General features: G+C 42.7%; 1 protein-coding gene across 2 annotated transcripts in view; it reads right to left on the reverse strand.

Annotated features, from left to right (window-relative positions):
• Positions 1 to 13624, reverse strand: part of LOC143324223 (proprotein convertase subtilisin/kexin type 4-like) — a 165259-nt gene that overhangs the window by 126520 nt on the left and 25115 nt on the right. For both annotated transcript variants that reach the window (XM_076736541.1, XM_076736542.1), the window contains exons 4-5: positions 7835 to 7916; positions 3780 to 3880 (exon numbers count right to left, since the gene is read on the reverse strand). In XM_076736541.1, the coding sequence (XP_076592656.1) occupies positions 3780 to 3880; positions 7835 to 7916 (183 nt within the window). The remainder of the gene's footprint in view (positions 1 to 3779; positions 3881 to 7834; positions 7917 to 13624) is intronic.

Raw genomic sequence — 13624 nt, forward strand, 5'->3', positions numbered from 1 at the left:
AGACGTTCAGTCAGACTGTAGTACAACAGCTCAGTAGAGGCTCTTCATGATGAAGTGGTTCATAAAATTCATCTTAGTCACCTATGGACTTGACCTTGATGACATATAGTAACACTAAAAAAACAGTGTGCTAAAAGTTTAGTGCACAATTTTAAAAATATTCTTTATATGATCAAAACCTAGACACATGTAACGCAGCATAAACATACATGATCAGCTTCTGAAAGCTACAAGAATGTCTTTGTAACCATTAATGTACCTATTCAGTTTGTGTTCGCCACAGAAAACTTCAGTGCAGCCTATGGTGGTCCTTCCTTTGATCTGCAGACATTGTTCAGGTCTCCTCTTAGCAATACAAAAAAAAACAAAAAAAACAAAACGCATTTGCATTTATGTAAAACATAAAACAGATAATGTTCTATTCAATTTTCATTTTTCCAAAATGACAAGAAACTGTGGTCTACACTGGGTTACTGTAGGATGATAGTCCACTGCTGGCTATGTACAGTTCAACTGTATGTGCGTGTGAGTGAGTGAGTTTGTGTGGTCGCGCTGGTGTGTGTGTGTGTGTGTGTGTGTGTGTGTGTTTGAGGGAATTACATCCAGGGAGCAGTGCTGCTTTGTAGTGTGTGTGAATAAAGCAGATGAATGGAGGCAGCAAGCAAGCTAACGTCCACCAGAGCACGAAGACCCTGGGGAGGGTGTGCGCATGCGTGCGTGTGTGTGTGTGCGCACGTGTGCGCGTGAGCACACACACAGAGTACACAGGCACACAAACGCCTAAAAAACAGACACACACCTTTGTGAACTTGGATATAAGCCCACAGAGAGGCTTCTTGAACGCTGACTCACTTCTCGCATGCACACACACATGCACGTGTGTGCACATGCGCACACACACACACACACACACACACACACACACACACACAATGTCATGAAGTGAAAGCCAACAACAGAAGCTTCACACTCGCTCACTTAAACACACATACACAGAATCGTGTAAAGAATCATAATTATTCTCTGAAGCACTGGAACACAACCAATCAATCCTGACTTTCTAGCACGCGCACACACGCGTATATTTACTGTATGTAGACACATGGTCAAATGTACACCGAGTTGTGAAAAAGTTTGTGCAACCCAAAAGCATTAAACACATACACACGCGGACACACTTTATGCAGAGAGACAACAACACAATTCCTCTTTTCTGCCTTTATCTTAGCTGCCCCTCAGCTATAGCATATAAACACACACGTGCTCTCTCTCTCCCTGTCTGACATTCACACACACACACACACACACACACACACACACACACACACCATCAACAACAACCACATCCAGCATGCTGTATGGATTTTAGCAGCTTTGAACAAGCTCCTCTGGAGCAGCTGGACCTAAGCAAGAATACAATGGAGTGCACTCGCCTAGTGTGTGTGTGTGTATGTGTGTATACTGTTCACCCATGATGTACACACCAGCTTTTAGCAAACATACACGCCAGGCTATCATACATACTTGCTCACATGCACGCACACACACACACACACACAAACACACACACATATATACACACACATACGTATGGTCCTGGCAGGATACCAACCCTGAGCAGATTAATGACCCTCAATCAATATCCACGTCCACCAGAGGCTGATTAAACACAACAGAACAAGAGCAAAGGAGGACAAGAGAGAGAGAGAGAGAGAGGGAGGGAGGGAGGGAGAGAGAGAGACAGACAGACAGAGACAGAGAGAGAGAGAGAGAGAGAGAGAGAGAGAGGGAGGGAGAGAGAGAGAGAGACATGTTCTCAGCTTTAAAGATGCTTTACATTTTTCTTGATCATGTTCAGTTGTTCAGTTTATAATCAAGCTATATGCTCAGAGTTAACTGTACTGTACAACCTGTTTGGTGCCTTTTGAACATGTCTGTGCGTTATACTGATTTCACAATCTTATCAATAAAGTTGCAGAATTGCGAGCAGTGACTTTTTGTGAAAAATCACACTCCTAGAGAAAAGCTGTGTTAGATTTTTTTTCTTCTTCTGCTTCACATCCCCCCTCCTCCATCTCTGTCTCTACCACCCTCCGCCCCCATCCTGACTCTCACCCCTCCATCTTGCCCCAAGAGCTGAGGTGTCAATCAATCTGTTGCCGGTTGCCGTGGTGAATCTCTGACCCCGCCTCTCCTCCTCCCGGCTCTGTCAGATTACACCCTCGCATGTCAGTCAAGAACATCCGCCGTGTCGATTGGCTGAGCCCTGCCGCCCTGATACGTGAGTGCGGGCGTGTGAGCGTATGTTGGGATGCCATATCAGAGATTTATCAGAAATACAGGCTAAAATTATGCTGATAACAATAATCTGGCCTTCTGGTAAGAACTGTTGAAGCCTAAGAAGCTTTTGTGTGAAGTGAACACAGTGATTAAGGGAACTAAAAAATGAAATTATACTATGAAGTGTCCGTTCACTGCTTCAAATAAGCAATCAGAACGAATGGCTGCAGTGTCAGGCAAGTATTGCAAGGGTGGCCAGCGATGGATTGAGCATTAAGCACTCTTATTAGCATGGAAAGGTGTCAAACTGAAAGATTTTCTTGGTACCAAGAAAAAGGATCCAGGAGAGAAACAAAGCTGTCAAGTATGGAACACGTGCACAGTTCAATACTTTTACTTTAGACAGTTTTTATTATCATGATCATAATTTGTCTTATTTTAGACTGTATTTCATCAGGTAAACATTTTGTTTGCTGTTTATTTCGAGACAAGTTTAACATTTGGAAAGTTAGTCTATTTGTTGGAGCCATACATACACTGGATGTTATACACAGATATACAGATTGTCTTAAACATTGGCCTGTTTGTGCTGTTATTTCTTGTTATTTACTGGCCAACATTTGCATCGACAAAGATATAAACTAAAATCAGCCGATACACTGGCCTCAGGGAGTTATTGGTCTATCTCTAATTCTCGTCTTACTCAGAAGAGAAAAAAATACTATATATTATTTCCCAAAAACAAGGTTCTTTTGGTATCGGTGCCAAAGGCGCAGTGTTGAAGTCAACTTTTGAACTGAATTTTGTTAAAGCAGTTCAATCAAAACAATCTTCAGGATAAGAATATTGTTTACCTCCACAAAATGAGTAATTATATGTTGTAATTATAGGTAAATTGGTAGAGATTGCACAGAAAAGATAACGATGGAAGGAAGGAGTGGTGGCTTCTTTCACAATGAACCAGTTCATAGTGAGGTAACTGATCTGAGGTCTGAGATTTTCATTCTGGTTCTGGTTGAGTTCTAATTCTGATTATTATTGGAAAAACTGTATATACAGTTGACTGGATAGTCTGGACTGACGTTGATATGTTGTGCTCGACCTGCACACTACCAAATATGACATTTTAATACCTAAACATACTGCTACTGCTCCTCACAAGCACATATTGGTCAAACCATGTGAACAGGATTGTGCTGAAGGGATGGGCTTGTCTTGTTGTTGCTCCGAGCCTCATCAATCCCCGACATCTGTCTCGGTTCAACATGGACAACCTCTTTCACCTTTTCTCTCTCCCTCCCTCTCTTTTCTTCTCCATAATCTGCCAACCTCCCTCTATCTTCTGTCTCTCTCTCCAGTCACACATGAAAGCCTACCTGACTTATGCCTGTCAGAGGAACATCCTTCACCATGAGGACAAGAGCTGAGAGGAGAAAGAGGAGGCTTCCAGATAAGCCCAATGAACACACACACAAACACACATACACAATTACACCCACCAGTTCCCACTGCATGGGCCAGAGCGGGTCATTGAAGGTGAGGTACTGGTCACTCTTCTCCTCCGGCTGCCTGTCAGTTGAAGACTCTCTCCTCTGGGAACCTGCGAGCACACAGACCCATCATGTGTGTATTTTTTTTTTTTCTTGTTTTGAACTCTGACTTAAGGAAGTCCCTGGTCTCCAACCAATGGAGAAAGGCCTCCCAGATTCCCCTTCTCTCCAGTGAGGCGGAATACTGCTGGAAGATTACCATATCATTAGCATATCATTAGCATCACATTACGGCAGCACAGCTTGGCTCGCTGTCTGTCAATGTGGTATCAGCTCATCAAGGCCTGCACCTTTCTCTACATACACTGCATGTTACACTCACTCTTTCTTTCTACATATTTTTACGCCATCCATCTCACTGCTCACCGCAAGTCTGTCTCTTTCTCTCTCTCTCTCTCTCGCTCTCTCTCTCTCTCTCTCTCTCACACACACACACACACACACACACACACACAATGAATAGAAATCAGTTTGCTTCAAAAATATACTGTATGTATTGCAAAATTAATTAATATCACACTAGGTGTTAACAGAGAGCTGCTTTTTCTGAACTGACTGCACACAAAAATACTTATATTTCACAAATATTCGTATTAATTAGGAGTGCAATGGCACATATATTGATCCCAGCCAGTTTGATTTGGTATGCAACTCTCTGGTTCAGTAACCCCCTGAACAAAGTAATTACTGACACATGCCAGCATGAGAGGAACATAGATTTGAAAATTAGCTTCCTGATGTGCAACTCATATACAGAGTGCTATCAGTATGGCTAATGTAAATGAGTAACCTGAGCTGGAAGGACTAATGTCACTGTGGTTTCCAGTGAGGTCCAGCAGCACCACCTGACCACATTAGCCTGAGTACGACTTGGACAAAGCCTTTGATAAAAACAAATGATATTTTGTGAAATAAGCTTCTTTTTTGTCTTCACGAGACTGAGATGAGAGCATCTGAACCAGCCTTATGTCTGGGCCCTGACTATGGACCTAAAGCCAAGACACGATTAGCATAGCTTAGTTTGTTTATTTTTCTAGTAAGCATTATGAGAAATGAGTTAGCATTCAGTGTTTACACTTCTGTGTTTGTTTTCCTGTTGTACAGAAAACATAACCATAAATGAATTTTGTGTACCATGACAGCCATAGTACTAATACTGGGGTTACTAACTGTATCCTCTCCTTTAATAGAGTTTACATTCCCATAATGAGGCTTTTTCGCCCTGCTGAGAAACTGTGTTTGGCATGATAATGGTCATAACTGAGATATTTAATACTAGCTCATAAACACATAGCTGCAATCTGAGAATACTGGGAAGAAGCATTCGAGTTCAAAAGTTCAAGTGAGTCAAAATGTAGAAGTGAACTCTCTCTTTCTCTCTAGTTTATATAAACATACGACTACACCATATCCTTGATTTTCATCTTTCTCTCTCACTCTCACTCACTTTTATATCATCAGTCAGTGCAGAGGCTGAGTGACACTGTGAGGATGGAGAGAGAGAGAGAGAGAGAGAGAGAGCGAGAGAGCGAGAGAGAGAGAGAGAGAGAGAGAGAGAGAGAGAGAGCACTGCAGCAGGACGTGAGCCACTGCATTCTTGGACAAACACCCTGTCCCACCACACACACACATGATAACACATACTACACAATGGTACACGTGACTTAAAGGTATACACATGCATGATGTAAATATCAAACAGGCGTTAAACTGCTGCAGCTGCTATATTGGTTTCATCAGAGAGCTTCATTGTCATAAAGGTCAAAATGATGTCTGTGTGATGTCCCCAGAAAAACAAATGATATGTGGTAAACACTGACAGTACATGGACTTGACAGCCACATGCACATGAATACCCCAAACATTTCATGCATATAAAAGACCATGCTTAAAAAAGAAGTAGTCACCTGCAGTGCTTTTCAGTTAACAGGTGTGCCTTGTCAGAAGGTGATTAGTGGAATTTTTTGCCTTCTTCATGCAATTAAGACATGAAGGTCAGTCAATCCAGAAAAACTCCAAGAACTGTGAATGTGTCTTCTCGTGCAGTCGTGAAAACTATCGAAAGCTATGAGGGAACTGGCCGTCTTCCTGTATTGAGGACCACCCCAGTACAGGAAGACCTAGACCTACCTCTGCTGCAGAGGAGGAGTTCATTGCTGTTACCAACCTCAGAAATCGACATCTCAGATCAGAACGCACATAAACGCCTCACAGAGTTCAAGCAGCAGACACATCTCTACATCAACTGTTGGGAGGACACTGCGTGAATCGCACTTCAGCAGCATGTCGACCACAGCAGTCTGCGGGGGCATGTCATCCCATTTGGTTTGTGCTTAGTGGGACCATCAGTCGTCTTTCAACAGGACAATCACCCAAAACACACCTCCGGGCTACGTGAGGCCTATTTTACCAAGAAGCAGTGACGATGTCCTGCATCAGATGACTTGGCCTCGACAATCACCCAACCTGAACCAAGCCGAGATGGTCTGGGATGAGTTGGATCGCTGAGAGAAGGAAAAACAGCCAGCAAGTACTCAGCTTGACTTTTGACTGTTTCTGTAGGTGAAGCATATAACTGATCATGTCTGTATGGACATTTAATTGGACAGTCTGGAATGTGTAATTAATTACTGTAGTTATTCTATTCTGTGCCTGTGGCAATTATCAAATTCTACAAATTATTATCAATACAAGCAATCAAAATCCTTTTGCAAAGTGTTTATATATAGTGTGCCAACTTGACTTGACTCCAGTACAAGGTATGCAAGCCCAGAGTCATTTTGTAAAACTGTTCCTTTGCCAGTCTTACCACCTTCACAGCATTAACATGATAAGAATTGCTCCTACTCAGTATTAGCCGGTAAGCACATGATAATGTGCAGATTTAATACAGACTTAATACAGAACAAGTTCTCCTGATATCACCTCCACTTTGTATGTGTTTCTAACACTGCAAACTAATTTGTGCTACACCTGTCCTGTCGCTACGCAAAACCTGTGAGAAGCACATATTTACTCCAGAGCTGTGAATACATGGTAATTTATTCACGAGATCTTCATTTTTGTCAGGTTACTCATATTCTGAATGCATCAGCAGATCTACCCCTGCCTGTTAGTGCGTGAGTCTGTTCACGTGTGTCACCCAGCGATGATGTCACCGTGCACTGACACACCCTGGGGTACACGTATGCATCACTGCAGCCAGGTAAGAAGTAAAGGCACCTAAAGGGTATTTTTTTCAGTCCGCTGCAGAAAACAGAACAGCTCTCGGGATACATTTCTAAAACATATTCTCATAAGTTTGACTATTGGGCGACTCACTGGAAAGCCATGGTGTACTTCCATGCATTCTCATTCCTCTCTTCTCTAGCTGTAACTTTTAAAGCTGACTTTAGTTGACATTTTCAACATAATAAACACAAATAAAGCTGTCTCTTGAAAATGTCATCACATATTTCAAATAAAAAAAAATTAAAGACCCCTAAACACATTCTCTGGTAAAAGAAGGCTTATGTTTACTCCTTCCCTTCATGAGTTTACCCTCTAAAGCTACACAGAAACACACAATTAAATGTTACATATACATAGTCACGTGTATTTACTTATTTATTTCATTTTTTGTCCCTGTCCTTTCTGTTTTATATTTCCTTGATTTGCACCTTCTATTTACACTCTTTACCACATCGGTTGTGATAAAATGGAAATTTGTTTTTGATTAATGGGGAAAAAAAGATTGAGAAAGGCCACTGTAAGTCACACTGGATGAAACCCACACAGTCCTTGTGAGGCAAATCAGCTAAGCTGTTAAATGTTACACCAAAAAATGAGCAGGAACTTGTTTTTCCCCCTAAACCTGAACTTTGTAATTTTAATTAGTCATGAATCATTTATGTTTGAGGCAAATACTTTCAGTTTTCGGGGTCTGAAACCACTTGAGGTCAGCAAAAACAAGATTTTCAATACCTAGCGCTGTAACAAAGCATCACTGTGTGGCTCAAACTTACTGTGAGTGGTACTGCGGTCCGGTCCTGTCACAGGAGCCCGTTTGTCTCGATAATGACTGCGCTGCCTCTGCACCCAGTGAACCTGGAAATCACAACACACAGCAATGCATTACTCTGAAGACAATATGAAATGATGCTGTCTGTTGTATAAACTAAACTACGAAATCTAAGTAGCATTCACATCACTTTGGTAAGTTTAGCGTTACTGAATAGACGCTCATGTACAACGCCTCTAATCTTCAGCCATTCCTGAAGTCTGACTTTTGTTTTGTTCAGCCAGGATTGTGGATTTATGAGGATAAAAGCACAACAGTGAGGAGTACAGAGCAAAACGAAATATTTTGTTCCGCTCTGTTTCATTCTACTTTGAAACAGAGGGGAAATCCATGGCGCAGGGAGAGTTGGCGATGTTTATAGAGGAGAGTAAAAGGTTTCCTCTTCATTAGTTCAAAGAGTGCTCGCTCGCGCTCTCCTTTGCAGTCCCATTGTCCTGGGTTAAAAGCAACGAAAACACCCCCCACCTCACCTACACCTCTGTCCTCCGCGGCACACACGCACACACAATTTCTTTCATAGGCTGCTGCTTGCAGCTTTGATCTGATAAGAGGCTGGCCCTTGTGAAGGTGGGCACACTAAATCAAACAACAGATCACAGACACATAGGCACGCACACGCACACACACAAACACACACATATCAGTGTCAGCCCACTATTGTCCTCTTATACTTAAATCAGAGTGGAAGAGGTTGAAAATAAATACTATTGAGAGGCAGCTGCAGTCTTTTATGTCCTAAAAGCCTGCTTGCTTTATTCCCCTTCATGTTCTTCACTTAGACTCAATTAACAAGAGCTGGTCTAAACTACCCAAGGAAGACGCTGGGTAAGGGGGGCTGTGAGAGCCGAGACCGCTACATGTGTGATATTAATACAGAAGACCCACACATACAGTTGATGTGTTACATGCACAGTTCTGTTAATGTCCTCAAATTGGTGTTTATAGTCGGCTGATTATATTGATTTACTTTGAATTAAAATGAAGTTCAATAAAAACGGAATAAGCTGAGTGTAATATTTGGATTAGTGCAAACATGCTGTAGCTGATGCCTAATTAACAAGAGGAACAGCATAATTATTTTTTTTTTATATCTACACATGCGTTAATAGAGTAGACATACCACAGCGTTACAGGCAAATGATCTTTATAGCGCCACAGTACACAGCAGTTCATGAATATTGTTTATATACACTGAATAGAACCACAGTATACGCAGAGTGCAAAACCAACTATTAGAAATGGCATAATTGCTAAATTAGACCTGATCTAGGAGTGACCAAATACACCCGTGCACATACTGTACAAAGACATATGTATCATAATGCTGTGGCAAATACGACACATCATGTGAGCACGATCAACGTTAGCAAGATCCAACCTGTGAGACCTTATCATTGGCTTACAATGTACAGTCTCATTACACAGACGCTTTCAATTACCTTTCATTTGCTTGTAAATTACAGTGCACCTCCACGGATATATGTCAACTATATAAAAAAAAAAAATCTGCACATGAGCGCAAGCTTCATTTGTAAAGACGATTTACAAATGACGGAGAGATATAATTTATCGTGTCGTTCCTGCCATTTTAAAAACCACTTGCACCATGCATTGTGGGCTTGGATAATAGCCCTCCGTGCAGGTATCCAAAATGAGTGGAAATTCAGCATTTTAAAAGGTGCATCTTCTGAAAATGATCTAATTATGCAATTAATTAGCTATTTCATGCCAAAACTAGAGCACTCCAAACTCTCACACGGGTTTGGAGTCTCAGTTTATCATTTTGTCAACAAAAGTGCATCCTGGTAGCTATTAAGCTTAGTCCATTATGATTTCAAAAGGCTTTTTTCCAAAATGTATATCAACACTGCCCACAAGCTGTTGGGAAAACACTTCTTGCTTCAATAAATGCCACATGAAGACATAAAGAAACGTGATAATTCTCCTAATTCTACTACACTGTAAATTATGCAAATGGAAAAAAAAGCTCTATATGTTGCTAATTTATATATAACAAAACAAAGACACGCACACACACACACACACACACACACACACACACACACACACACAGACAACAAGGATGTGATTGTGCATGTGTGTGTGTGCATGCTCCAAGTACCTTGTAAAAACCCCTCCAGCCCCTCCTCTGGAGGAGCAGCCAGGACGCGGTGATCAATACACATGATAGGGAGCTAATCGCTCTCTGTCAAACCATGCCCTGCCAGCTACTAATGGCACACACTCACTAGGAAATGTCTGTGCGTTTCTGTGCATGTGTGTATATGCGTGTGTGTGTGTTGGTGTGGGCCTTAATGGCAGATTGAGACTCTTTAGGGAGTGTTGCTCAAGGTTAGACTCAGGGGACAAGCGGCAATTGACCACACTGTCTGTGACACTGACCCCTCCACTGTCAGCGCATTCATCATCCAGCTGTGACATATAGGCAGCACACACACATACGCTCACACACACACACACACACACACACACACACACACACACACAGACAAAACCACACAGTACACGCAATGAAAAAAGTCACATGTAAATGTACTGAAAAATGACATCACCAAACCACAAAACCATAAGAATGGTTTCCCAACACATGTTGCAATACAGAGTCAGCCAGTGCAACTTCAGCATCAAATCCAAAAGAAGCTGACATTTCTCCCTTCAAAATAAAAGCCTTGCTACATAGAGGGTAGACATCAGTTACAAGAAAAAAAACAAAAAAAAAGGTAAAGGCAGCACTATGAAAAATAAACCTTATTTGTAAAAAAAAAAAAAAAAAAAAAAAAAAGACTGTTTTCCAGCTGCAAGGAAGAAAAGAGCAGTGGAGCACTTGCATGATTGAACGGCTGAGGTACAACTGACAGAGGCACAATGTGAATGTGTGGAGGAGGAGAAGACAGTAAGATGTAGGGAGTAAAAGTGTGTGTGTGTGTGTGTGTGTGTGTGTCTGTGAAGAATATACTGTATGTGTGTGTGCACTAAAGGAAGTGAATGATTGAGGAAGGTGGTGAGGAAACACAGAAACGTGTGGGTGTGAAAGTGTGTGTGTGTGTGTGTGTGTGTGTGTGTGTGCGCACATAATACTCCCATGTCTTTATATGAATGAGTGGATGTGGTGGATGGCAGGCAGCTGCAGCAGTGTGATACGAGCCGAGCGGCACAGATATCAGCGCTGACATTTTGGGCTTCGCTACCCACCCACGGCCCCATGGGAAAGTGATGGCGATGGCAGCGGCACTGGCCGCTTGCCTCCCCCACCCCCCACCCCACTCTCTCCGCCTGTCAATCACAACACTGTGCTTCCAGAGGCTCTGTCTGCCCCAGCCTGGGCCTGGCTGGACCCATTATTCCACGCAGCAGTGAACACACCCCATGACCCACCTCACCCGCACCCCAGCACCTAGACTGCTGATCCCTATCTGGACCTCACCCCCTTCATCTCTCGCTACCAGGCTGACCACAGAGAGCAAAAAGACAGAGGAGAGGGATGTGTGTCTGTGTGTCACTGCCGACAGTGAAGCCAGCACAGAGACACAATAGAAAAAAAAAAATGTGTGAGCTCTACAGTAGCGAGGAACGAGGGAGGGAGGGAGAAACTGCATAAATTGAAAGAGAGCACAAAGATAAGAGGGAGATACACTCTGGCCCCTCCTCTGGCCTTCTTTTAGGGCACCTCTTGGCCTCCTCTCCCTCCTCCGCCTCACCCTCCCTTCTTCCCCCTCCCCACCCACCCCTGGGCCCTCTGGTGTGTTGCTCACTCCATTGTGTCAGCCTTCAGAAGTGCTCAGTTTGAGTGGCAGGCCGTCACAGATCAGTTCCCTGCTAAAGCGGCCCGGCAGGCCGGGGTGACGGGCCAGGAAGGGATCTAAGTGGGGTTTATCAGCGCTTCTTAACGCCTCTCCGGCTCCCTGACACAAAAGAGAGGGGGTATTAAACATCTAAAGCAAACCAAAAAGCGTGAAAGCTCCTTATAGGGCCGCGGGATTGCGGATGTGACTGGAGTCTTTAAAAAAAAACAGTAAAAAAAAAAGAAAAGAGCGAAAGAAAGAAAGAAAAATAAGGACAGAAAAAAAGCACACAAATGCTTCAGCAGTGAGGAAGCACCGAGGGAAAATTCGAACGTATTTTCTGTCCTGTGTGGATAGAAGAGTGGGTGGGAGGCAGAAAGGGAGAGAGCGAGAGAGAGAGAGAGAGCGACCGCAGATGAAACTAAAAAAGCCAAAAGTGAACGAGTGAAAACTCTCTTAATAATGCTTTCTAGCTCACCACCTGTTCTGTTCGTGGGGCTGAACGTTACAGCCATATGAAACTCGAGGATATTACATTTAAAATGGATCATTCAAGAATGAACATTCAAAGCAGCCAATATTGAGGCTAGTCAATGGCAATATAGAGGCTATAAACTTTCAGTGAATTATTTTAGTATCTGCATTGAATTTTTGACATTCAAATTGTCTCCTGGACAAACACTGAAACACAAAGCAGTTTCGAGACCTACCAGCGAACAGTGAGCATAGAACAGGTGTTCAAATACCACGTTTGGATAAACAACAAGGATCACTCATAAAAGTAACTGCACAGCACGAACTCAACAAAGCTACCCAGCACGCCGAATCTGGAGAAGCAGCATGACCTGATGATGCTAGCTAACAAGACACTGCAATTGGTTAACTCTGTTTTACATTATTAACACAGATTGGCACTTCCATGAAACAAAGTGATAGGTCATCTCTTTTAGTTGATCAGGATAATTGTAATTACCCACTAATGTGACACACCAAACACATGGAGATAAGTGGGCAATCAAGGAAAAAGGATCGCAGTGAGTAAAGAAGCCATGTCATCGCTCCATATGAAGGTGGAGTTTCTGAAGGGCTTCCTCCAAAGACGACATCCCTGTAATTTCAAACCTCTGAACACACTAAGACTGGATTTCCAAACGTTAGAGTGGTGACAATCAGCACCTGCCTTGGCGTTGGTGATGCAGACTCCAGTCTTGCATCTGCATGTAAGTCAACCCAACTCTCTTCAACACAACACACTCTTGTGGGAAATCCTCAAACTTGCAACCTGGATCACCCTGATTGGGTGAATATGTACATGCAACTTTTCACTACACACCCAACTGAGGCTGTGTCCAAAATCAGGCCTTTCTTCATTCATTCAGTAATGCCTATGTAAGAGACACTTATCTTACTCTGAGCACTAAAGTGGGATTTCAAAAAACTTATGACTCATCATCATACTGCCTCATACCTGCCAGGTGCACTGTCACTTGGCTGTAAATTTCCATAAAATGCAATGCATTGGTGGATTGTGGCCATGTACACTGCTTTTTAGTGTAACTTAAAGCCACAATCTACATGTATTATCTATCAGTGTATCAACCTAGCTATCTCTCTGTGTGTCAGGTGTTTTATTAGCACCTTGCAGAAGCTGTTTTGCTGCCTGTTCACTGATTGTTCAGCCAGCTTTACACTAGATGGCTAGAGGAGGTTATCACTCAAGAAGAGGTGGAGTTGTGTTTAGTTGGCTGATTGGTTGACCTGACCTGAACCTGGAATGATTACATCTTCATAACTTCATTCAGTGATTCAGTTTCCATCAGGACAACACCACAACAGTTGTGCTGCAAATGTTTTTGACTTCTGTCACGGTTGAGAACTTTGTTGCTGCTACAGTGGAACCAACAATATGACGAACAAAAACATCAGAGGAC

This window comes from Chaetodon auriga, chromosome 8, assembly GCF_051107435.1.
Source record: "Chaetodon auriga isolate fChaAug3 chromosome 8, fChaAug3.hap1, whole genome shotgun sequence".
NCBI lineage: Eukaryota > Metazoa > Chordata > Actinopteri > Chaetodontiformes > Chaetodontidae > Chaetodon > Chaetodon auriga.